At 53.8% G+C, this 25,053-nt stretch overlaps 2 protein-coding genes across 3 annotated transcripts; one reads left to right on the top strand and one right to left on the bottom strand.

The window, feature by feature from the left end:
• Window positions 1-1,085: 1,085 nt before the first annotated feature.
• Window positions 1,086-6,872, top strand: LOC147647253 (uncharacterized). 2 transcript variants are annotated; one of them, XM_086872610.1, is made up of 7 exons: window positions 1,086-1,331; window positions 1,688-1,759; window positions 2,357-2,455; window positions 2,906-3,013; window positions 3,642-3,816; window positions 4,344-5,644; window positions 5,700-6,872. In XM_086872610.1, the coding sequence occupies exons 1-6, from the start codon at window positions 1,235-1,237 to the stop codon at window positions 4,585-4,587; spliced, it is 795 nt and encodes a 264-aa protein (XP_086728736.1). In that variant the 5' UTR covers window positions 1,086-1,234; the 3' UTR covers window positions 4,588-5,644; window positions 5,700-6,872. The 2 variants fall into 2 exon arrangements, with proteins under 2 accessions (XP_086728736.1, XP_086728737.1); XM_086872611.1 differs by lacking the exon at window positions 2,357-2,455 and having other exon boundaries at window positions 1,113-1,331.
• Window positions 6,873-9,313: 2,441 nt separating this feature from the next.
• On the bottom strand, window positions 9,314-24,570 carry LOC147647252 (uncharacterized). The gene is made up of 5 exons (XM_086872586.1): window positions 24,481-24,570; window positions 14,976-15,129; window positions 11,566-11,644; window positions 10,379-11,380; window positions 9,314-9,930 (listed from the first exon to the last, which is right to left on the bottom strand). Exons 3-4 carry the CDS (start codon window positions 11,615-11,617, stop codon window positions 10,401-10,403), a joined length of 1,032 nt encoding a protein of 343 aa, XP_086728712.1. The 5' UTR covers window positions 11,618-11,644; window positions 14,976-15,129; window positions 24,481-24,570; the 3' UTR covers window positions 9,314-9,930; window positions 10,379-10,400.
• Window positions 24,571-25,053: the final 483 nt, after the last annotated feature.

The raw sequence follows: 25,053 nt of genomic DNA, 5'->3' as shown, positions 1-25,053 counted from the left end.
GATCTTCAGGACATCCCTTTATTTCTTAACAAGGAATGGGCAGCAAAATGCTGGCATTTATCTGAACTGGAAGCCGTGTTCTTCTCCTGTTTCTCCTTGAGCACACTGTTCTCTGCAGACTTCACTGTGCAGCCCATCAATCCTCTTCTGGCCAACAGCTAAATGGCACAACTACCAAAACACAGGTGCCAGCATCATCACCCCAGCATTATTCCAGCACTGCTTTGCTGGTGCACAGGAACATAGAATGGCTTGGCTTGGAAGGGACATTTAAAGGCCATCTAGTCCAGTGCCCTGCAGAGAGCAGGGACACCTTTAGATCAGGTTGCTCAGAGCAGGAGCTTGAATGTCAGCAGGGATGGATGCCCACCTCTCTGGGCAATCCGTGCCAGGGTTTCAAAACCCAGAGTGTATAAAATGTCTTTCTTATGTCTAGTCTGAATCTACCATCTTATAGATTGAAAACATTCTCCCTCAGTCTTGTCACAATGGGCCCTACTAAAAATTCTGTCCTGTCTATTTTACAAGCCCCCTTAAAGTACTGAAAGGTAGCAATCAGGTTTCTGTGGAGACTTCTCCCTTCCAGGCTGAACACCCCCAGCTATCCCAGCCTGTCTCCAAAGCAGAGGGGCTCCAGCCCTCAGAGCATTTTGTCCCTCCTCTGGACCAGCTCCAACAGGACCATGTCCTTCCTGTGCTGGGCACCCAGAGGTGGATGCAGTACTCCAGGTGAGCTCGCACCAGAGCAGAGGGGTGGTGGAATCACCTCCTTCAATGCTGGGCACCCTCCTTTGGGGGCACATGGCTGGCTCATGTCCAGCCACTCACCTTGCAGCAGCCACAAGTCCTTCTCAGCAGGGCTGCTCTCCATCCCTTCATCCCCCAGCCTGAGATCAGCTGGGCTGGGACCCTGTCATAGCCCTTGGACAGAGCTGCTGGGCAGGATGAGGTCCCTGGTGAAGGAGGCAGATCCCACTCCCCACACAATTCCACCCTGGCCATGAGGTCACAGCAGCCTGTGGGGTGACAGCAGGCTGAGGTGACAGCAGGCTCTGAGGTCACAGAGGTCCCAGAGCCCCGTGGTTGCCCAGCACCACAAGGACCGAGCAGTCAGTCCTTGACCACGACTGTTGTGGCAGCAGCGGCGGCGGCAGCAGCGGTGCTGACATTGGGACAGCGGTGTCAGGACAGTGGTGGCAGCAAGAGCTGCAGGACTGGCAGTGGGCAAGGCACCATGGCCTTTGCTCTGCGCCTCCTCCTCCTGCTCCTCCTGGCAGTGGCCCTGCCTGACAGGGCTGCCCAGGCTGCTCCGTGGCGAGCAGGGCGAGCAGGTGAGCCGGCAGCCTCAGTCCCCTTTCCCAGGACAGTGCTCCCTTCTCCCTGGGAAGTGTTGGGGATGGTTTTCCCCAGGGCTTTAGGGAGGGTTTCCTCTGTGGGAGGGACAGAGGCCTCAGGGGCCCTGGGCAGGTCCTGCCACCCATCCAGGGATGTTGCACAGGGCCTGCAAAGAGGGTGGAGAGTGACCAGAGCCAGCCCAGAGCTCCCCAGGCCACTCTGCAGCTTTGGCCATGTCCACTGACATCTGGCTCCCACAGCCTTACCCATTCACCTTGCAGTGCCCAGTTCCCTAAAACAATATGGGATTCCAGCACACCATGGAATGGTTCTGATCTGTGCTCCCTTCTAGATTGGGATCGTGACATGGAGTACCTGAAAGCCCTGGCACATAATGGTTTGAGATCCATGGAGAATGTTGGAGGCAAGTTTTCAATGTCCCTTTCTGCACAGAACAATCAGTGTCAAGGTGGCAAGAACTCACTCACGTGCCATTTCCCTTGAGAGTCTGAAGGTTGATGGATTCTGGAAACCTCGCCCTGCTCCCTTCTGGAGCCCTGAGTGATCCCACAGCATTGCTGTCAGTGGGAGGAAGGAGCATTTAGCTGTCAATCCTCTTCCCATGTTTAATGCCAGTGTCACCTTCCGTGTGCTCTGTGCAGCCACAGAGAAGAGCAGAGAGGGAAGGGCCAGGCCCAGGGCTGTGCCCCAGGGCTGTGCCTTGTGTGGCTCCTTTCTGGCCCCAGGGAGCCTGAGCTGTTCTGGCTGCTGCTGCCAAGCCCTGGCCCTGCCTGGGGCTCAGTTCAGAGCTGCTGGCAGCTCCAGGGAGTCCTTTCTCCCCTGACTGCCATGCAAGGGACTCCTTCCATCCCAGTGTGAGGCCACTGCAGGCACGTGGTCCCCCTGCCCCTGCTCCTGAGTGGAAGGTGGAGAGGAGGGAGTGCCTTGGAGGGCAGCAGTCACCCAGGTGCACTCACTGCCACTCTGGCCTGAAGGAGAAATGGAACTACTTTCCATTAAGGTCCTCCTAGATGGAAGAACCAAGACACAGAAGACAAGAAATCCCTGGAGGCATCCCAACTTCTGGACAAGATGCTGAGTGATCTGGAGAGACGCCGTGGTGGGTCCATGTCCCTCAGCCTTCTCCTGAGACTCAGCAGCCGGGGGCTTTCTCTGCACATCTGGACACTGTGCCCGGCACAGCAGGAAGGGATCCATGTCAGCCTCACTGCCCCTCTGCTGTTTTCATGGCCTGCAGGGCTGTTTCCCAGCCTGGCCTGGCTGCAGCTTCTCCCCAGCCTCTGCAGGAAGGCATTTGGCATCAGCTGACACGGAGCCCAAAGTGCAGCAAGGGTCATAAACAACCTGAGATCCCCTGCAATTTCCCGGTCTTGGGCTAGATCAGGTGTAGGGACTGTTTGGAGGAGGGAGGGCCCTGGCCCAGCCTCAGTAACCTGGGTGTTTTCCCTGTCCTTATCCATGATTTGACAAGTATTGCCTCCTGAAGAGGCCACTTCCCCTAATGGCAAACAGTTCTATCTTATCCAGCTGTCCCTTTTCCTTTCTCAAGTGCTGGAGGAAATGTCTGTGCAGACAATGACATATGCTAGAGGAAGCAATGTCTCTGTGCCAGCTGCTGATGCAGGAAAGGAGGAGATGCCAGGCCCAGGCACAGGAGGTAATTGCTGTGCTGGGCTCTCCCTCAGCCGGGCTGTGTGCCAGCAACTCTTCCCCCATGGCTGGCCCTTGCACGGGTGAGCAGCAGCCAAAGCTGGAGGTGCTGCAGCTTCCAGGCCTCTGGAGCTCATTCCCAGCCCCTAGGAAAAGGCACTCGTTCACCAACATCCATCCCACTGCAGCTGCTCCCAGAGCTGGCCCTAAGCATCCAGAGGCCCAAGGCACAGGAGCAGCCCTGAGCAGGAGCCCTGCTGTGAGCCCAGGGCCACAGCCAGCCCTGGCTCCCAACTGGGCAGGGGCTGCACTGGCCCCTGACAGGGCCTGGCTCTGTCCCCTTGGGCTGGGGGAGCTGTCACGGAGCAGGGAGGGTCAGGGGTGGCAGTGGCTGCTCAGGGATGGGTTTGGCCCGTGTCCCTGGAAGGAGCCACTGCCCAAGCAGCTGCACTGCCCCTGGGCTCTGCTCCCGGCCTTCTGGGCTTGGTTGGGTGTCACAGCCTGTGCCAAGGCGTGCCAAGGTGCCTGCAGGCCCCAGCTCTGGAGGAAACAGAGAACGTCCTGGCCATATCCAGCGTGTTGCCAGCTCAGCCGTGGAGCACAGCACAGGCTCACGCTGCCCATTGCTCCCACAGAAGCGCTTGGCAAGTCAAATATAAATGCTGAGAATGCACCGAGCACCCCAAGAGTGTTCTGCCCGCAGGATGTGCGCAAGTCCTGCATGATAGGCACAGCAGTGACACTGTTCACAGTGCCCCTTTCCATGGTTCTCTGCTATGTTGGATTCCGGTGGTGGAAGGACAAGAAACGGTAAGTTGTTGTTCATCCCCACCCTCCAGCTTCTTGAAAGGCTGCTCATAGTCAGGAGACATTCCCAATGAGGCTGCTGTGGACTTGTGGCTAGTCCTTGGCTGCCCAAATAACTCTGCTGAGAGTTCTGCTGCTGCCCAGACCTTTCATTGGCCTCTTAATTGCTGGGCCTTGTCCTGGGGAGCCCGCTGGGGCTGCAGCCAGTGCTGGCTGCCACTGAGGCTGCCTGGCCAAGAGCAGCCCCAGGAGCAGCGGGCAGAGGCAAAGCAAGGTGGGCAGGAGAAAGAGCAGGGACGAGATTGCCCTTGAAAGGCAGAGGTGCTCTGGGGCCCGCTCCTGGCCAGGGACCCTGCCCAGAGCCATCCCCTGCTCTCCAGGGCCTTGAGGGGCAGCTGTCCAGCTGGGCCAAGCTGTGCCAGCAGCTCCAGCCATGCTGGGGAGCCTTGGCAGCTCTGGGCCCTGCTGTGCAGGAGGGTCTCTGTGTGCCAGCAGCAGCTGGGGGCCTCAGCCACCTCTTCTCTCCACAGTCGCCCTGCTGCAGCTCCAGCTTCCCGGCCAAGAAGGCGCGACTCTCCCTCGCCCCCAGGGAGCCCAAAGACTGTCCGGTTTGACAGCTCTCAGACATGGCCTCAGAAGGAGGAATCGTTCCAGAAAGCAGAACACCAGCACTCCGTGCCTCCCCCACGGCCCCCCAGCCCAGCTGTGAAGCAGAAGCCCCCTGAGATCCCCCCACCTCCTCCCCTCCCGAGCCGGCCACCCTGGTCCAGCTAGGACTGAAAGTGGGCCAGCCACGGCAGGGCTTGGGCCACCAACAGCTTGGGCCATCTGCTCTTGGCTACAGATAACACGTTACCTGTGGGTAACAGCCAGAGGCAGTTTTCCTACTGTTTTACTTTCAACAGGGAAGGGCTGAAGATTCTTCCCATGCCTCGTCTCATCCTTCACTCTTTTGATTTTCATATAGCTAGGTGCTTGCTGAATCTTTTCAAAGAACTTTATTAACACTTCATGTTTTACCCCACCTAGCAAGGGAAAAAAAAAAAAAAATTCCTCAATTTAGACTTCATTTTTACTGTGGTTGAGCCTCTCAGATTTTGAGCAATTGATTTTCCATGGTACTTCTTCCCTTTTCCTTCCTATCTACCAAAAGTTCGTCTGGACAGGAAAATCAACAGAATTACTGAGATTCACCTCAAAACCCAGAGGAGAATCTAGCACAAAATATTCTCTCTGTGTACTGCGAAACAATAAATATTCAGAGGAAAATACTGTGGGAGCTGAGGCTCGTGGAACTCCCAGAATCCTGAGCCTGCAGAGGAGGCAAACAGCCCTGGCAGTGGCTGAGGGGAATTCTCCTCACAGACTCCTCAGAAAGTGTGTCACTTCAGGAGGGGAAAGCTTTTAAACTTTGCCTTACCTTTCTCCTGTGCTAAAATGTAAGGCTCCTCCTGAGAAAATACTGAGCTACAAACAATTCTCCATTCCTTAACAAAGCTACTCAGGTGCTCGACTTAAAGAGTAAAACTAAATGTGGTCAGAAATTTCCCATCAAAGCCCATTTACAGAGAAACCCCACCATATGTGAGCAAATATTTATTAGCACGAGTTCACCCTAAAGACTGCTCCTTTTTTGTCCCAGAGAGAATATTAGAACCATTTGCTCTTGACAGGACTCCTTGGATGGCCCCCAGACCTGGCTCCTCACCAGGCCTTGCCTGGGCTGTTCATGCAGCCGGGTAGCACCACCTGACTTTGCCACCCTGTTCAGACCTTGGGCATGGCTGGTGCCACGGTCCCCTCTGGTGCCACGGTCCCCTCTGGTGCCACGGTCCCCTCTGGTGCCACGGTCCCCTCTGGTGCCACGGTCCTCTCTGGTGCCACAGTCCCCTCTGGTGCCATGGTCCGCTCCTGGCTCGTGGCATGTCCCTGCTGCTGGAGGAGTCCTGCTTGTGCTGCTGCCGGCGTTCAACAAGGCAAGTGCTACTCCCCAGCCAAAGAGAGACTAAAGTCACTGCTTTTGGCAGCTCATTGGAACGAGTTCAACACTTCCTCGTCTCTATCACAGATAAAAACCCACATACTCCTAAAACCCACATACCTGCATTATAAACTCACCCAATCTACAAAGGTGAGAAGGCCTGAGTGAACAGAAGGTTGGCTTTCAAGCACATTGGGTTTTTAATTTAGTGGAAGCACTCAGTTGTTCACAAGCCTTATTTGCCAAACTGGACTGTGCGATGCTATTCTTTTGCTCATGTTAAAGAGGAGCCAGGAAGAAATTAGCTAAGAAACCTGAAACAGTTGAAGCTCAGGCCTGGCACACAAATAGAGCAGGGTGGCACCTGCCCGCTTTTCCTGCATCCCTTTTCCTGCCGGACAAAGGCGGACGCAGCTCTGCTGGGGGCACCATGGAAAGGGTTCTGATCTGTGCTCCCTTCTAGATTGAGATCAGAACATGGATTATCTGGAAGCCCTGGCACATGGCAGTTTGAGATCCATGGAGAATGCTGGAGGCAAGTTCTCAGTGTCCCTTTCCACATAGAACAATCAGTGTCGATGTGGCAAGGGCTCACTCACATCCGTTGCCTCCTGAAGATGCCACCTCCTGTAATGGTTAACAGTTCTATTGTTGTGGTGTGTTTTGTTTGAGTGGTTTCTCCCATTATTCCCCTAAGTCATTGGTTTGCTCCTAGTTTGTATCCTCCTACCCACCTATCAATCCTGCCTCAAGCCCACCCCTTGTTTTCGAATGTTCCCCATCTGTCATTACACCCATTTGTCAGTCTTCCCTTAGGCCAGCCTCCTACCTGAGCCACCCCTCTGGAAATCCCCTGATCTCCAATGCCCCATTGGCCCATGTGACCCACTCTGCTCCCCTTGTTTCCCCTATTGTATTGTTGAATGGAACCTTCCACTCCTCCCACAGCTTCTTCCTATTGGTTAAAATTTTGTACCCTCCCTCTGGCCTCCCCCATATAAAAACCCCCACACACAGTTGTGTTCTCAGTCTTCAGTCCCTGGGCCCTCCAGTGGAGTAAAAGCCTTTGGAACCCATACTGGAGGTCTCCTCCTCATCCTTGTCTCCACCATGTGCCTACCAATATCCTTGTGCCGTGGAGCATTTGCTCTAAGCCGCACCTTGGGTCACCCCGCTGCCGAGTGTCACGATCCCCTAACACAAGTGGGAGTCGTGAGAGGTTCGTTTGATCTCAGAGTGCAAAAAGGACACCAGGGGATTTCAGTTTAAATCACAACAGCAATAATGCACCTTTATTTTAGTGCCAGCAACATGGGTTGTGCGATAGATGAGAGGGGGAGGGAGAGAGAGAGAGAGAGAGAGAGAGAGAGAGAGAGAGAGAGGGGTAAAGAGCCAATGTAAAGAGAGAAAAGAGGTGGTTATAGTTACCAACAGTCGAGTCGGGGTCACCGCTGTCTTCTTCCATGGGGAGATCTCTCTCGAAGAAAGTAACTTGGAAAAGTCACTTTTACAGTCTGTTTCAAAGCGAGGGGCAGCTGGCCAAGAGGTGGGGAAATTCCCAGGCTATTGTGATGAGACCCCTTGCTCTGGGAAGCAGGTGTAAGGTACAGAACAGGCCGCTCCTTACAAGTCCCTGCTCAGCAGCAGGAATGAAGGCAGTGTACCTTGACAGCACAACAAGCACACCTGCAAACCATCACCTGGCAAGCTTCCACCTCAACCACGCCAGAACCCCTGCACAAATTCCCTTGGGGTCTTCAGGGTCTTGGTCTCTGTTCTTGTGATGGTTGTAAGGCAGATGAGGGAAACTTCAGACTGTCTCTTACACCCTAGTAACCCCAAATGACACCAATGAACCCAAATCACCACAAATAACCCCAAATTACTCTAAAGGACTCCTCTGACCCCACACCTGACCCCAAATGACACTTCTGGCCACACACCTGACCCCACAGGACACAGACATTTACCCCCTGCTGAGCTCAGTCCTATACAACCCTAAATCCTTCAAAAATCCTCAAAATTTGACCCTGGGAACATCCTAGATGAGCAGGGTCAGTTCCAGTGCAATGAGGCCTTTGTGCCCTTCTCGGCCAGTGGGCACCCCAAAAATCCCATAAATCCTTGGGGTGGGGCCCTAAATCCTTCTGGAATCCCAAAAATCCCCAAATTCCTTTGGGGTGTGGCCCTACATTCTTTTGGAATCCCAAAATTCCTCAGGGTGGGGACCCCAGACCCATTTGGGACCCCCACCCCTGAAACCCCCAGACCATTTTTGGACCCCAATCCCAAAGCTCCCAGACCCTTTAGGGACCCCCCAGACTCTTTTTGGGGTAGTCCAGACCCTCTTGGAACCCCAGACCCTTTTGGGATCCCGTAGCCCCCAAAGTCCCCAGACCCTTTGGAATCCCCTAGGCCCTTTTGGGATCCCCAACCCCTGAAACCCCCAGCTCCTTTTGGGACCCCCTGACCCTTTTGGGATCACAGACCCTTTTGGGACCCCCAACCCTTTGTGGTGGGGCGGTGCTGACGCCCCCTCCCCACAGGGCAGCGGCTGTGCCTGGGGGAGGCGCTGGTGCGGGCAGAGCTGTTCCTGTTCCTGACCTCGCTGCTGCAGCGCCTGCGGCCGCGACCCCCGGCACCCCCCGAGGAGCTGCCCACGGCCCCCCTGGAGAGCGGCTGTGCCAACATTGTGCCCCGCTTCCATCCCCTCCTGCTGCCCCAATGAGACCCCTCCCAAATTCCAGACTGCTCCCCAAATTCAGGAACTGCCCCGGGACCGGGACCCTTCCTCATGGCTGGAAAATCTCCCCCCGGATCCTCCCCAGATTCCACTCCCAACATCCCCCCCACTTCCAGCTCAGGATGGTGCCCTGATGAGACCTCTCCTCAAATCGCACTCCTGAGATGCCTCCCCATCGCTGGAAAATCTCCCCAAATCCAACCCAAACCCTGCCCCAAAATCGGGAATCCCACTTGAGACCCCTCCCCAAAGTGCCCCTCCTCAATGGGATCAGGACCCCTCCCCATCAATGGAAATTCCCCCAAACCAAAAAAATTCTCCCCAAATCCCCCTTACCAAAATCAGAACTTCTCCCAGGACCCCTGAATTTCCCCCTAAAACCACCAAATTCCTCCCCCAAAATCCCAAAATTCCTCACAAATCCCCCCCAAAACCGAAAACCCCCCATACACCCTCAAAAGTCCCAGATCCTCCCAAGACTAAAAAATTTCCCACAAAACTCCAAATTTTCCCAAAAATCCCAAATTTTCCCCCCAAAATTCTCCCCACCCCCTAAATTTTTCCCCAAAACCCCCAAATTTCCCCCCCAAAACCCCAAATCCTCCCCCTAAAAAAACAGAAGTTCTCCCCAAAACACCAAATTTCCCCCCCAAACCCCCAAATTCCCCCCAATTTCCCAAATTCCACCCCAAAACTCAGGAGATCCCCTGCAAAAAACCAGTGACCAAGAAGCCCCCCAAAATTGCAACTCCCTTCCTCAAAAATCACCAAAAAGCTGAGAACATAAATTTTTTATTTCACATTTTTCGCACTTTGGGTAGGGGGGGAAACCCCAGATTTCCTGGGATTTTTCCCGTTTTTTTGGGGATGGGAGTGCCCCCAACTTTTCCAGCACCCTTGGCGACACCTCTCCAAAATTCCTGCCCCAGTCCCCCCAAATTAAATGCACATAAATAAAAAGAGGGGAAAAAATAGGGAAAAAAGGTAAAAAGAAAAAAAAAAAAAGAAAAAAAAGACCACCCCCACCCCATTTTGGGGAAAGGGGGACAGAGGAAAAATTGAGGGAGGGGGTGATTCCCCCCAAAGAAATTGAGGGACCCCTCAAAAAAATTGTGGGAACCCTCTCCAAAAAAAACCCACTTTGAAGAATGCCAAAGTCACCAAAAAATAGAAAAAAAAACCCAACAAAAAACCAAAAAACAAAAAAGGATAAAATTTGGGGGAGAACCCCCGAAAAATGTGACAAAAATGGGGGAACCCCTCCTTGAATCCAAAGAATTTTTTAATTTTTTTTTTTTTCCCAAAAGCAGCAGGTTCTTGGGAGTGGCAGGGGAGGAGAGACCCCCTCCAAATTCCTGGGGCTGTCCCTGAGATCCAGCCGAGGCACCTGGTCCTGGAGGGGGACAAAAAGGGCATTTTAAGGAAATTAAAGGAATTTTGGGGGACTTGGGTGAATTTTAGGGAATTTTGGGGGGCTCTGGGGGCAGGTCTCAATTTTGTGGGGTCTTGCGTTCCGGGGCCGCAACATCATGTCCACGGAGGCCACATTTACCAGGAACCAGTCGGGGACACCAACGAGATGGGATTCTGCTCAGGAAACCATTTATTCAGCTCAGGAACAAACTCAGATCCAGAGACAGCCCCAAACAGAGGCAGGGAGATGGGGTTTGAGAACCAGGGTGGAGTTCAAGGTCAGGGACCACTGGGAACACAGCAAGGGAAAAACCCCAGGGGCCCAAACCCAATCAGAAATCCCTGGGCTGTCACCCCACGAGGGGCCCAGGATGGAGTTTCTTCCTGGGCTCGCAGGGCCCAAGCTTCGAGGCAGAGGCTTCACTTACCAGTGCCTCTGTTGCTGTTGGGTCAAGTTAGAGATCTGGGTGAAGCTCTTCCCACACTGGGGACACTTGTAGGGCCATCTCCAGCATGGATACGCCGGTGCCTGACAAGGGTGGAGTTGTACTTGAACCCCTTCCTGCAGTCAGGGCAGCGGAAGGGCCTCTCATCCGTGTGAATCCACTGGTGCTGGAGGAGATGGGAGCTGCTCTGAAACCTCTTCCTGCATTCAGGACACTCATAGGGCCTCTCCCCAGTGTGGATCATCTGGTGGATGGTCAGTTGGGACCTCTGGCTGAAACCCTTCCCACATTCCCCACACTCATAGGGCCGTTCCCCAGTGTGGGTCCTCTGGTGGATGGTCAAGTTAGAGCTGTGGCTGAAGCTCTTCCCACATTCCCCACACTCATAGGGCCTCTCCCCACTGTGGATGCGCTGGTGGGTGATGAGGGTGGAGTTGTGCTTGAAGCCCTCCCCGCAGTCAGGGCAGCGGAAGGGCGTCTCATCCGTGTGAATCCGCTGGTGCCTGAGGAGATGGGAGCTGCTCTGAAACCTCTTCCCACACTCAGGACACTCGTAGGGCCTCTCCCCAGTGTGGATGCGCTGGTGGATGATGAGTTGGGAGTTGCAGCTGAAGCCTTTCCCACATTCCCCACACTGATAGGGCCATTCCCCTGTGTGGATCATCTGGTGGCGGATCAGGAATGAGCTCTGGCCTAAGCTCTTCCCACACTCCAAGCACTTGTAGCGCTTCTCCCCATCCTGAAGCTGCTCATGGACCACCAGCTCAGAGCCCTGGCTGGATCTCTGGCCGCCTTCCCGGCACAGGGTGGGTCTTTCCTCCTCAGAGCACCCTGGGCTGAGTTTGGAGCCCCTCCTCCTGTGGGATCTCTGGGGATTTTCCTCCCTGTTGGATTCCTGTGCCGTGGAGCTGCTCAAAACGGCCTCTTCCACGAGGTTCTGCCGTGGGGATTTGTCCTCCCTGCTCTCCATCCTCAGCTCCTTGTCTGGGGGAGGAAGGACAAGGAGAGGATGGGATTTGCCTCCGTGCCAGAGGGAAGGGGAAGGAGATCCCCCCGTGCGTCCCCGGCAGGACGGCGTCAGCAGCGGGGTTGTCCTGCAGCCGGGGGCCAGGCTGGGCTGGGAGATGGAGCAGGAGAGAGGGGGAAAGGGGCACTGACTTCCTCCTCACCTGCCTGGGTGTCCTGGGACGTCTTCCTCTTCCTCACAGCCTCCTCCTCCATCCAGCCAAGGTTTGGGAATGGGAAATCCTGGTTTGGGGAAAAATACAATTCATGAGCACATTGGAATAGGGGGTTCCTCCTGCCCAAGGCCCTCTCTAGAAGTCACAGGGCACCTTGTGCCCATATAAACCTCCTAAACACCAAGATTCAGTCCTGAAAACGCCTCCCAGGAGTTCCCCATCTCTGGTCTCTCCCCTTTGCTGTTCATGGGTTCCCCCCTGTTCCAACTGCTGGGGGTCACGCTTGTACTGTGGGTCCCCCATCTACTCGGTCCCTGCCCTCCCCTTGCTTCTGAGAGTGCCAGGAATCCAAAAAGTTCCTCTCATTTTTGTCTCAACATTTAGGGATGTTGGAGGTTTTTGGGGTCCCAGGGTCCCTTCTCCCCTTATTCTCTTCTTGGGGGTGCAGGTGGTCCATGGAGACCCCCCTGACCCCTCTCCAGGCTGTTGAGGGTCTTGTGAATTGTGGCGCTCCCCTTCTCTGGGTGTCCTGGGGGACACAGGGCTCTGCTCCTCCAGGCTGCCTCTGCCAGCAGCTGCCACCAGGACCCCCCAAGGGGCATTTTCTGCTCAGCTTTGGAGTTCTTCATTCACCGAACATTCTCCCCAAAAACCCAACCCAGGGACCCCCCAGGATATCTGGGACGAGCTCCCCCTCCCTGGTCATTGCTGGGATGGGGGGGGTGATGATCCCACGGGTGGGGGACTGTGAATTTGGGGAATGCTGGACTGGGATATACTGGGTGTGACTGAGATAATACTGGGATAACAAGCACCTGACTGGGGTTACTGGGAGTGTCTGGGAATGGCTATGGACATGCTGAGAACAACTGGGATATACTGGGAACACACTGGGAACAACGGGAACCATGCTGGGGACAACTGAAAGCAACTGGGCGTGACTGGGACCATGCTGGGAGGGGATGGGACTATACTTGGAGCTACTGGGTGCAACTGGGATCACACTGGGAGAAACAGGGAGCAACTGGAACCACGCTGAGGGCAACTGGGATCTAACTGGGATCACAGTGGAAGCAGCTGGGCCATGCTGGGCAAGACTGGGACCATACTGGCAGCAACTGGGACTGCACTCAAGGTGACTGGGAGTGGCTGGGAGCAACTGGGAACAGCTGGAACCACACTGGGGGCAACTGGGAGTAATTGGGACCCTGCTGAGATGGACTGGGACTATTCCAGGGACAACTGGGATCATACTGGTAGGAACTGGGAAGAATTGTAACTATTCTGGGATCACACTCAACTGGGATCATACTGGGATCACAGTGGGAGCAGCTGGGTCCCTGCTGGCTGAGACTGGGATCCCACTGAGGGTGACTGGAATCATACTGGGATTGACTGGGAGTGGCTGGGAACAACTGGAATCATGCTGAGAGCAACTGGGAGGAGCTGGGAATGACTGGGAGCGTGCTGGGGCTGACTGGGATATACTGGGAGAGACAGGGAGTCCCAGGGATCACACTGGAGGCTACTGGGGTCACACTGGCACTGCCAGGGAGCAACTGGGGGCCACTGGCCTCATCCTGGGAGTGACTGGGATTAGACTGGGAGTGACTGGGATCAGACTGGGAGTTACTGGGATGATACTGGGAGTGTGAAGGAAACTGGAAAATTGGGGAAAAAATGGGAAAAAAAGCAGGATAAATAAAAGGAAAATAGAAGGGAAAAATCAGGGGAAAAAAAGAGAAAAAACCAGGATGAAATAAAAAAAAAAAAAAGGGAAAATCAGGAAAAATTTGGGAAAAAAAGAGAAAAGTCAAGGAATAAATGGGAAAAATTGGGGAAAAAATCAGGAAAAGAAAGTGGAAAAAATCTTGAAAAAAATCAGGAAAAATGGGGAAAAAAATCAGGACAAAATAGGAAAAGAAGGAAAAATCAGGAAGAATTGGAAAAAAACTGAGAAAATCAGGAGAAAAACTGGGAAAGAACTTGGAAAAACCAGGAAAATAAAGAGGCATAAAATCTAAAAATAGTAGAAAAATAATGGGAAAAAAATTCGGAAAAAATCAGGGAAAACTCAGGGAAATTTGAGAAGAAATTGGGAAAAAGCTAGAAAAAAAATGGGAAAGGAAGATAGAAAAATCAGGAAAAAGTAGGAAAGGCATGGAAAAAAAAAAAAGTGAAAAAATGGGAAAAATCAGGGAAATATCAGGAAAAGAAAGCCAAAAAGACCCTGGGAAAAATCGGGCGAAATCAAGAAAAAATTCTGAAAAAAAAATTGAAAAATCAAGGAAAAAACAAAAATGTTTGAGAAAGCTTGCAAAAAAATCAGAAAAAAAAAGTGAAAAATAGAAAGATCAGGGGAAAATCAGGGAAAAAAAACAGGAAAAGGATTAAAAAAACTGTAAAAAATCAGAAAAAAAAAATGAAAAATTTCAGGAAGAAAATGGGGAAAGCCAGAAAAAATTGGGAAAGGAAAAGGGATAAATCGGGAAAAAAATTGGAAAAGAATTGGGAAAAAATGGGTAAAATCAAGAAAAGAGAGAAAAAAGAAACCTGGGAAAAAAACAGGAAAAATCAGTAAAAAAATTAGGAAATACAGGGAAAAATCAGGGAAAAATGGGGGGAAATCAGGAAATGAAATGGTGGAAAAAATTGGGAAAAATCAGAGAAAAAAAAATCAAGGGAAAAATGAGGAAAAAAACCTGGGGGACAAAACCTGGGAAAATGTTAAAAAAATTGGGAAAAAGCCAGGAAATATTTAGGAAATGAACAAGCATAATTTAGGAAAAATTTGGAAAAAATGGGGAAATATTGGGACAGATCAGAGGGAAAAATCAGGAAAAAAAAATGTGAAAAATGAGAGAAAAATCAGGAAAAGAAAAAGGGAATAAAACCTGAAAAAAATCAGAAAAAAATTGAAAAAATTGTGGGAAAATCAGGGAAAAAATTGGGAAAAATCAGGGAAAAATTTGGGAAAAAACAGAAAAATCAGGGAAAAATTTGAGAAAAAGTTGGGGAAAAGACAAAAAAAATTTGGGAAAAGAAGAGAGAAAAATCAGGGGAAAATCAGGAAAATTTGATAAAAAACTGGAAAAAAATGGGAAAATTTGGGAGAAAAAGGAGGAAAAAAATCAGAAAAAAAGCAAGGGAAAATTAGGAAAAAACTAGGAAAAAACAGAAAAAAATGGGGGAAAAAAAGAGTGAAAAAATTGGAAAAAATATGGGGAAAAAAACTGGAAAAATCTGGGACAAAATATTGGAAAAGAAAGAGGAAAATAATCTGGAAGAATCAGGATAAAATGGGGATAAAAAATGGGAAAAAAATGGGAAAAATCAGGAAAAAACCAGGATTAAATCCCCCTATCCCATTTTTCCATGGAATTTTAGGAATTGCCTACCTGGGAGATCGTAGAAGAATTTCCAGACCTGAGAATCCAGGGACTGGGGAAAGGTGGAATTGCGGATGAGCTACTCCAGGTTTTTTGGGAGACTGATGGCTTGGTCCTCTTCCAGCTTCCAGAACATTGGGATGAATCCCACACCTCCTTCTGGCTGGAAATCATGGAAAAATCATGGGAAAGCTGTGATTTAAATTCATGAAATTTTGCCACCAAAGCACCCTTTTTTCCCCCCAAAACTTCTATTTTTTTTACCCCAAATTTCAATTTTTGGGATAATTAAATGGGGAAGATAGGGGGAAATGGGGAAAAATAGGATAAAAATGGAGGAAGAATGGGGAAAAGTTAGGGAAAACTACAAAAACATAGGGGAAAAGTGAGAAAAATGGGAGGAAAAATGGAGGAAAATGGGGAGAAATGGAGCCAAAATGGGGGGAAAAAATGGGAAAAAATTGGATAAAAATAGGGAAAATCTTGGGATAATTGGATGGAAATGGAGGAAAAATTGGGAAAAATGGGAGAAAGGAATGGAAGAAAATTGGGATAAAATTGTGGAAAAGTAAGATAAAACCAGGATAAAAATGGGAGAGGGGGGAAATGGGGAAAACTGGGACAAAAATAGGAAAAAAAAGGTAAAGATGAGGCAAAAATGGGGGAAAATTGGAAGAAATCGGGGAAAATAGGAGTAAAAATGGGGAAAAAACTGGGAGAAAATGGAGCAAAAATAGCATAAAATTAGGAAATAATAGATTAAAAATGGAAAAAATGGGAAAAATAGGAACACATGGGGGACGATTTGAGTAAAAGTGGAGGAAAAATAGGAAAAAAAACTGGGAAAAAATGAGGACAAATGAGATAAAAAAGGGGAAAATTGAGAGGAAAAGAAAAAAATGGGGAAAAAATTGGGGAAAAATAAGAAATAGGATTAAAATAGGGGAAAATTATATGAAAATGGGATAAAAATTAGAAAAAATAGAGCAAAAATGGGAAAGAAATGGGATAAAAATGGGGAAAAATTGGATAAAAATGTGGAAAAATGGGATAAAATGGAGACAAATTGTACTCTAATAGGGAATGACTGGGAGTGATTTGGCTTATCGTGGGGCTCACAGGAAACTGGAGCCACACGGGGTGAGCAACTGGGCAATGCTGGGAGCAGCCACTGCCGGCACCGGGAGCCCCGAACCCCTTTCCCGGCCATGCCGGACCCGCATCCCCCCGGCCCCTTTGCCGGGGCTCTGCCGCCACCGCCACCGGGACCCCCCAAAAACACCTCCCGGGGACCCCCGGGGTGCCCCCGAGGGGCATCTGCGGCTCGGCTCTGGAGCCCTGCCATCCCCAAACATCCCCCCCAAAAACCCCAAAGCCAGGGAGCCCCGGGGGATTTGGGGCGAGCTCCCCCTCCCCGGGCACCTGCGGGATGGGGGGCGATGGTCCCGAAGGAGCTGCAGATGCAGAGAGCGGGGAGCGCAGGTGGAGCCTCCTCTGCCTGCTCCAGCTCTTCCTCCTCCTGCCCCTCCTCTTCCTCCTCCTCTGTCCCTCCTCTTCCTCCTCCTCTGTCCCTCCTCTGTCCCTGGGCGTGGTTCGGAGCCCTCGGGTGAGCGGGGCCGGGCCGGGACACGATGGGAAAGGGCTGGGTCCCCCCCAAACCGAGCTGGGGGCAGCGGAGCTTTGGGGGAACAATGGGAACGGGGCGGGACAGGGGAACAGGGGGAGGTGGGAGCACTGAGGGTCCCCCAGTTCACCCCAGGAGCCCCAAGCCCCGTCCCAGCCCCCCCAGTTCCCCCCGCAGCCCCGGCTGAGGGGGGCTCAGCCCAGGAGCCGCCGTCGTTCGGGGCTCCCCCGAGTGCAGGAACGGGAGAGTTCCCGGCTCGGGGAGGCCCCAGCACAGGAGGGGATCTTGTCCCTCTTCCAGGGCCTTTCAGGGTCTTCAGGCCCCTCTCAAGAGGAGTTTTTCTCTTTTTCAGGTTTTTTGGGGGGGATCCCACCACTACAGGGGTGTTTTTTCCTCCCCATTTTAGGGTGTTTGTGCGGCCGCAGCCCCACAAGCCCCTTTTGAGGGGGGATCATGACGGCTTTAAGTGACATTTTTAGGGGTGTCCCCACCCCAAGCCCTTGTAGGGGATGTTTTGTCCCCCAGGGTGGATTTTGGGGGTTCTCTCTGCCATGGCCGCTTTAAGGGCCCCCGGTGTTGTCGGGTCCCACTGTAACTCCTCTTAAAAGGGCAACACCGCTCCCGTTGGTTCCGGCAGTGGAGCCCGGGAGGGGTTGGGGGTCCCGGGAGGGGTTTGGGGGTACCTGGGTGATGCCGATGAAGGCGATGGGGTCCCCATGCTGGGTGCAAACCTTTGTGAGGGGTTCCTGGGGATTTTCAGAAGTTCTGGGTGTTTTTGGGGCCATGGTGGTTTCTTGGGAGATCCCAAGAGAGTTTACAAGGGTCCTGATGGGGGAATTTGGGCGATCCCAGGGATGAAATTGGGGATCTCAAGGCTGTTTTGGGGAACCTGCTGGTGATGGAGATGGGGACCCCATGCCAGGTATGAACCTTCTCAATGTCTGTATGGGGTTTTGCGGTTTTGGGGAGTTTTTGGACCATCCAGGGATGTGTTTGGGATCAGGGGAGGTTGGGGTGTCCTGGGGTGTTTGGGGGTTCTCGGCAGGTTTGGGGGTACCTGGGCAATGCGGGTGGCAGTGCTGGGGACCCCGTGCCGGGTTTGAACCTTCTCACTGCGCACGGGCAGCGTCAGCGTGTTCAGGGAGATCCTGGGGGGCCCGGGGGGTCACCCCAAATCCCAGGGACCCCAAATGCTGAGGGACCCCCCAAACTGCCCTCACCGCTGGATCTGCTGCAGGCAGGGGGGCACCAGCACTCGGCCCCCACCCTCCACCATCACAGGGGGGCTGTGGAAGAAATCTGGGGGTGCAGGGACAGGTCGGGTGGGACCCCCAAAGTCCTGGGGGAGAGGACATGGGGGGACTCCCTTGGATTCCCATTGTGAGGGGATGAGGGGGGACCCAGGAAGAGTTTTGGGAGGCTGGGTGGGTCATGGGGGGACCCCCAGGAGTCTTGTAGGGGGTGGGGATGGCAAGGAACAGGGTGATCCCCAGGATGGGGTTGGGTGGGAACCGGATTGGAGTTCCCATGGCAGTGGGATGGGAAAATCTGCCCTTGGAATTCCATGGGAATAGAATGGCAGTGTGATCCATCTGGGGAATTCCCATGGGAATGGGACAGCAGTGGGATCCATCCATGGAGATTTCACGGGAATGGGATGTCTGAGATCCATCCATGGAATTTCCATGGGAATTCCCAGGTTCCCAAATTTTGCCCTCCCAAATCCCACATTCCCATTCCCATATTCCCATGGGAATTCTGCCCTCCCCACCTTTACACTCCAGCGCCTCCCGCCCATATCTGACATATTTCTGGAGACATTCCCTGCAGCTGTGAGCCAGGGAATTTGTTAATCCCTCAGCCTGGATCTCAGGGATCCCCATGGCGGTGCCACAGTTGCCATCGCAGCCCCACAGATCCCCCAGCCCCGGCTCCCCCCGCTCAGCCCCGCTCTGGCTGTGCCGCTGCTGCAGCATCTGCAGCTCCCCGCTGGCCCCGTGCCGGTGCCGCTCCTTGTGCCGGCCCTGGCTATCCCAATATCCCAGCCCTGGCTATCCCAATATCCCAGCCCTGGCTATCCCAATATCCCAGCCCTGGCTATCCCAAGATCCCAGCCCTGGCTATCCCAAGATCCCAGCCCTGGCTGTCCCAATATCCCGGCCCTGGCTATCCCAACATCCCAGCTCTGGCTATCCCAATATCCCAGCCCTGGCTATCCCAAGATCCCAGCCCTGGCTATCCCAATATCCCAGCCCAGGCTATCCCAATATCCCAGCCCTGGCTATCCCAAGATCCCAGCCCTGGCTATCCCAAGATCCCGGCTCGGCTCCGCCTGGCCCCGCTCGCTGCGGCGGTGCTGGAAGGGGATCCCAGCCAGGGACCCCATGGACATGGACTGCGGGAAGCCCGGGCCGGGCTCCGACAGCGCCGCGTGCAGGGAACGCAGGGAGAGGAGAACTGGGGGGACATTTGGAGATTTGGGATTGGGGGGGTCACGGCTGAAGGAAAGGGGGAATGGGGAGAGCCGGGAAGGGCATTTGGGGATGCCAGGAGTGACAAGAGGGGAGGCTAGGGCTGGCTAGATGTGGCATGGCTGGAGTTCAGGGCGTTCCTGTACCCAGGAAAGGGAGCTCCAAGGGTCCCCGCTGTCCCCATTGCCAGGACAGGGCAGGGAAAGCCGGGATGGCTGGGAATAGGGGTCCCGGGTGTCCCGAGTGCTGAGGAAAGGAGGGGCTGACTGCTGGGAGACGCAGGAATAGGGGTCCGGGGGGTAAATGGGTCAAGGAGAAGGGGGCTCTGGGGGCTGCGGGAGGCGGGATGGCCGGGAAAGGGGTGCAGGCGTTCCTGGTGCCGGATAAGGGGGTGCAGGGTGGGACCCACGGCCGGGAATGGGGGTTCGGTGGGATGCCGGCGGCCAGGAATGGGGGTTTAGGGGCCCCTCGGCGCTCCGGAATGGGCGATCAAAGAGTCCCGGTGCCGGGGGTCCCCCTCACCTCTCGCCGCCCCCCGGGAGCGCCCCCGGCCCCAGCGCTGGAGCCATCGCGCTGCTCCGCTGCGGCCCCGCCCACAGCCCCGGCCCCGCCCCCAGAGCCGCTTCCGGCCCCGCCATTGGCACCGCTCTTTGCTGCCCGCCAGTGGCAGCCCGAGGCTGCAGTGACGTCACCGGTCGCCGGGCAGATCCCGGCGGCGCAGGGCGGCCAAGGCGGAAGCGAAAGTGCCCGAGGGAGCGCGGGGGGAGGGGACGGGGCAATTCCAGGGAATTCCCCTGGATCCCCTCCCGGGATCCCCCGGGACCCTCCTCGGCCGCGCACTGCGGGACCCCCGGGACAAACTGGGCTGAACTCCCGGGCCCTGCGCCCAAACTCTGCCTGGAACCCGCCGGCTTCGGCCCAAAGCGGGGGAAGCCCCGGGATCCGCGGATCCCATTTTTCCTGCGGCTGCGGCTCCCCAGCCCCGGCGGAGCAGGAGCGGGCGCTGGGAGCCCGAGCCCCGATTCCCGATCTCCTTCTCTCTCTCTCTGCTGCTCTCTCCCTCTCCTTTGGGTGATCAGAAATGCCAGAGCGGCTGGAGAGCCCCGTGCCCAGCTCGGCTTTCCCTGGAAAGGGAGGCCTGGGGGTGCGGTGCCCCGGGATGGCCGGGAATGGGGCTCCGGGGGTCCCCGGGCTGACGGAACCGGGGGATCCAGGGGCTGCCAGGGGAGGATCCCCGGGAAAGGGGGTGCAGGGCGCTGTTGGTGCAGGAGAAGGGGGTGCAGGGGGTCCCGGAGCTGGGCAAGGAGATGCGGGGGGGTCCCAGGGCCCAGGAATGGGGATCCAAGGGGGTCCCAGGGGGGCTCCCCAAAGCCCCTCCCAGGGCACAGCAGGAGCTGGGTCAGCAGCTCTGGCAGAGACAAAAGGGGGTGAGCCCGGCATGGGGGGGACATGGGGGAATCACAGGCACTCCTAGGAGGGGGACACGACCCCCAGGGACCCCTCCTCACCTTCTCCCACGCACCCCAACAGAGCCCCTAAATGGATGAGCAGAGCTCGGTGACTGCAGTATGAAACTTGTTCAGTGGCACAGGAGGATTTAGAATTGAGGACAGGGGAAGGGTTTAACCCAGCCTCCTGTTTGAACAGCCTGGAGAGGGGGCTGGGGAGAAACCCATGCCTGCATTGAATTGAGAGAGATCCAGACCCGGGCTGGGAGAGATTTGAGACACACCCACCTTTGGACTTTGCTGTCCACAACACCCTGTCACATAAAGGTAAAACCTTACAAAAGAAAGGACTTGGAAAATCATGGTTTAGGATTTATGTGGGCTTAGTGTAGGTAGCAGCTGGCCTGATAAGTTCCCAGGCAAAAACATCTTGAGAATGAGAAGTTTGTTAACATAACAAACTATTCTTGGGGAGAAAAACAAGTGCACCTGTAGTAACAAGGGATCTGTCCCATGGGAATCAGTAGAAAAAGTATGAAAACATTGTTAGAGAGAAAAGTTTGGACTGATGTGTACACTCACCATTACCAACCAGTGAACTGAGTTCCCAACCAACTGGAATTAAGCACGGTGCCTTCTGATAACCATGTAAATATAAGCTGTGTGCAATAAAGCTTTGGCTATGGTGGAGGAAGAAACAGGTGTCATTGTCCATCTCTACTGCGACACACCCAAGCAGGACATCGGGTCCTGCCGAAGCAGTGGAAAGAAGCAGCTCTGGTGGCCAAGTGGCACGGCCCATTCCAAGTGTCCCTGAGCACAGAAACAGCCCCAGCACAGCTGAACACGGGGGGACCCCTCAGCCTCGGCTCAAGGGCTCTGCAGCCCCGCAGATTTGGATTTCCCGGCTGCAGCAGGAGGATGGGAGCCGCCCCTGAGCCTGCACTGAAGGCAAGGCAGCAGCAGCCAGGGCTCCCCAGCCGGGGAAGCCCCTGGGCCTGCCCACAGATCCTCTGCTGAAATCCTCGGCCTGGGCACCCTCCTTTGGCATCTCCAGCCCCTGCGGGACAATCCTGGCTGGCACTGCTGGAGCTTCAGGGCTTTCTGTGCCTGCCCTCGCCACAGCTGCTGGGGAAGGCACCGGGAGAATTCCACTCTGGCTCTCAATTACACTCACACTCTGGGCTGCCTGGGATTAGAGTATTGGAAAATATACCAAGTGTAAAATTATTTTTTATTTGATTTCTCCAGTCAGGCTTGGTTTGCATTTGCCTTGGGAAAAGGAATTTTAAAGGGTTTTTCTTTTAAGGGATGTTCCACCTCTCAGCAGAGATGAACTTAACATCTCAACAGACTGGGAAGAGCCCAAAAGATTCCCACAAAGACAACGACCATCAACAAAACATCAAGGCCCCACAGCAAACATCAACCAACATCTACCCCAGACACTGCCCTGGCACAGCTGGAGACACCTGGTCTGGAAAAGGCTGAGCAGGAAATCCAGGAGTGCAGACCTAATTCACATCAGAGACACAGAAATCCGGGTGCAACAGGAAACCAAACACTAAGGACTCCACAACTTGGAAACAATGAACACTAAACCAATGGATTTCTATGGGTTCAGACTGTATAAAGTTTAGGAAAGATCTAGTAAAACTCACATGTCATGGAATGATTTTCTCTGCACATGCAGACTATGTGTGGCTGAAATGATTCTATTCAGAATCAAGTCATGCCTTATTTCTCTAAAGACATTGTTGGAGAGTTTTTGCTTTTCACAGTTTCAGTGAAAGGATTACACCCTTAGAAGAATTTTTCGTAATAATTCTACTTTTCTATTGTCAGTTCTGTTTGGGCCAGGGGTGTGAGAATCAGTTTTTAGTCAGAGGAGAAGAAAACACTTGATTTCTTTCTAATTTTTGTTTTTATGATTGTGCGTGGCTCGTAGTGATGGCAACATTATGGTATGGGTTTTTCCATGTTCACCTTTAATCTGCATTTTGAAAAGTAGAAGAGTTTGAAAGGTGGCCCTTTAAAATGTAAAGAGTTAGTAGAAAATTGTTAAAAAAAAAAAGAAAAGAAAATTGTAAGGGGGGGGGGGGGGGGGGGGGGCGGTGGGCTCCATGTGAGTCATCCCATGGCTGCCCTGGAAGAGAAGCTTCATTCCAGGCAGCCAGCAGAGGAGCTTTAGAAATGCAAATTGACACCCCTGGGGCAAAGCCTGGACAATGTACCAGGGTGTTCCTGCCTGGGGGAGGAATTGGCCTGAATTCCTCTGCCCCTCACCCCAGGCTCTGCCTGCTGGCACAGATGGAATTTGCACAGCTGAAGGCAGAGCCCATGGTGAGGATATCTGACTGCAGCAGAAATTGGTTAAGCTAAAAAGGAAAACAGCTAATTGAGAATGTTGTGAAAACTTCAATATAAAAAATGGGGGGGAATCATCCCAGTCCCCACCTTAACTTGTGCTCTCAATTTCTATGTTATCTAGGGTGAATTAGAGCACTGGGGTTTTTTTGCTCCAAGTTAAGGGAAATTCGTTGGGAATCCAAGTATGTGCTGATTAAATTAGAGAAAAGCCAAAAATTGATGCAGCCCTGGCTGGAGGGAATACCCAAAAATGGGGAAAAGATGAACAGCCACCAGAACAAATCCTGCAACACCATGGGCCAGGCCATGGGAACCCTAACAAATTCATATCAGGAGCCAGAGAACTAATTTATCATTTCCATGGTATAATTAGATTACAGGATGTCCTCAAAATAATACCCAACCAGACAGCTCCAGTTCCTGACTTTCTTCCCAACCAATCCACTCAGATGAGGAACACAGCATTTCACCATGGGATGGAGTCAGATTATCTTTCAGCAGGAAAAGGAGGCAGAGTTTGTGCAAAGTTAAATGACTCAAACTGCTGCTGGCAAATACATCACAGAGGAAAAGTGGAGAAACAGATAACAAGGATGTAAGAAAAGAGCTCATGTACTGGTCCAAACGTGGAAAGGATGGGAATGGGCAACTTTTTTGTGGTTCCCTGGCAGACCATGGGTTAAACAAATGCAGTTTCTCCTCTTACGTTCTACAGCAACTCTCACCTTTTCACCATGCACACACCTTGCTGAGTGCAGCTCATTCAGCAGCTGAGCAAGGGGATGCAGGGGGCAGCCAGGCCTCCTGAGCCACAAACGGCTACAAAAGGACAGCGAATGAGAGCACTGAGAGCAATCCCAAAATCAAAGAACACCCAGGAAGAAAAAACAGAGTCAATGAGTGAATCTCATCTGCTTGCAGATAGGGCCAGGGACTTGCACATACGGAAGCAATTGGAGAAAGCATCAGTTTCAGAAAATGTTACTAATTGACAAGGACCGCTGCTCTGACAAAGTCCCCGCTAAATTCCTGAACTTCCAGAAGAACAAAGACTTAACAGAGCCATCAATATCGGATATTATACAACAGTGGTGGGTACATATTAACCGGGACATGCAGGAGGCAGATGGGGAAGTCTGAACCTTCCAAGCACCTCCGCCAGTGGGGAAAGGGACAGGGACACGCGGCCGGGAAAATCAGGACAAAAACGAGGCCGCGTCCTCCAGCAGCTGGAGAGAGCGCACGGCAAATGCCCCACGGCCTCTCCCTTTGGGCAGCAATAAAGTCACTCTCACACCGCTCCTCGGGCTCCTTTGGCCACACAAACCTCTGGCGCCGGGAATTTTCCCGCCCAGCCCCGGGCACAGCGCAGCCACCTCCGGGCTACCGACACGAAGCGGGACGAGCCAGCGCTGCTCCGGCACCGGCTCCTGCCGAGGCCCCAGCGGGAAGGAGACCGCGGGCAGCCGCTCCCGCAGCGCCCTCACGCCAGGGCCAACACGGGCCGGCCACGGCACAAGCCACCCGCCACAGCCACCCGCCGCCCCCTCCCGGGCCCGCAGCGAGCCCTGAGCCCCCGCAGAACCGAGCGCGGCTCCCACCTGCGATGGCTGGGGCCGCCTCCGAGCTCCGCCGCCGCCTCACCGGGCTCCGGCCGCTGCCGCCGCTGCCGGGCCCGCACAGACGCTCCGGCAATGACGGCTCTCCTGCCCCACGGCCGCCCTGGGGGCCCCAGCGGGGCCGGGCTTGTCCCCGCTCTGCCCAATCAGCGCGCGCCAGAGCCACGAGTGACGGCAGCAGCAGCCAATCGCAGCCAGCGGCGGGCTCTGCACACGGCACAGCCCCGCCCCCCGCTCTCAGGGCCCGCCCCGGGCTGTGTGAGGGGAAGGGCGGAGATGAGGAACAGGCCTGGAACGGGCCCGGCCCGAGCCGCCATTGAGCTCCCAACATAAACAAAGTTCTCCGCAGCTCCCGGCCCGCTTTTCCCTGCCCTGGGTATTCGGTGGCTCCGGCTCAGCGGGAAGCCCTGGAGCTTCTCCCACCTCTAATTAGGTGCCTCAGTGCATCGCTCGGATTTTTCCCAAAAAGGAGAAAACTGCCCCAAATCCCTGTGGATGAGTGGGGGAGGAGAGAGATTTCTGGCAGAAAATTCCAAAAACTCAGTGAAGGATCAT

This window comes from Cyanistes caeruleus, unplaced genomic scaffold (genome assembly GCF_971803275.1).
Source record: "Cyanistes caeruleus unplaced genomic scaffold, bCyaCae1.hap1.1 HAP1_SCAFFOLD_65, whole genome shotgun sequence".
In the NCBI taxonomy this organism is placed as follows: Eukaryota; Metazoa; Chordata; class Aves; order Passeriformes; family Paridae; genus Cyanistes; species Cyanistes caeruleus.
This window is presented reverse-complemented; position numbering and strand designations above follow the sequence as displayed.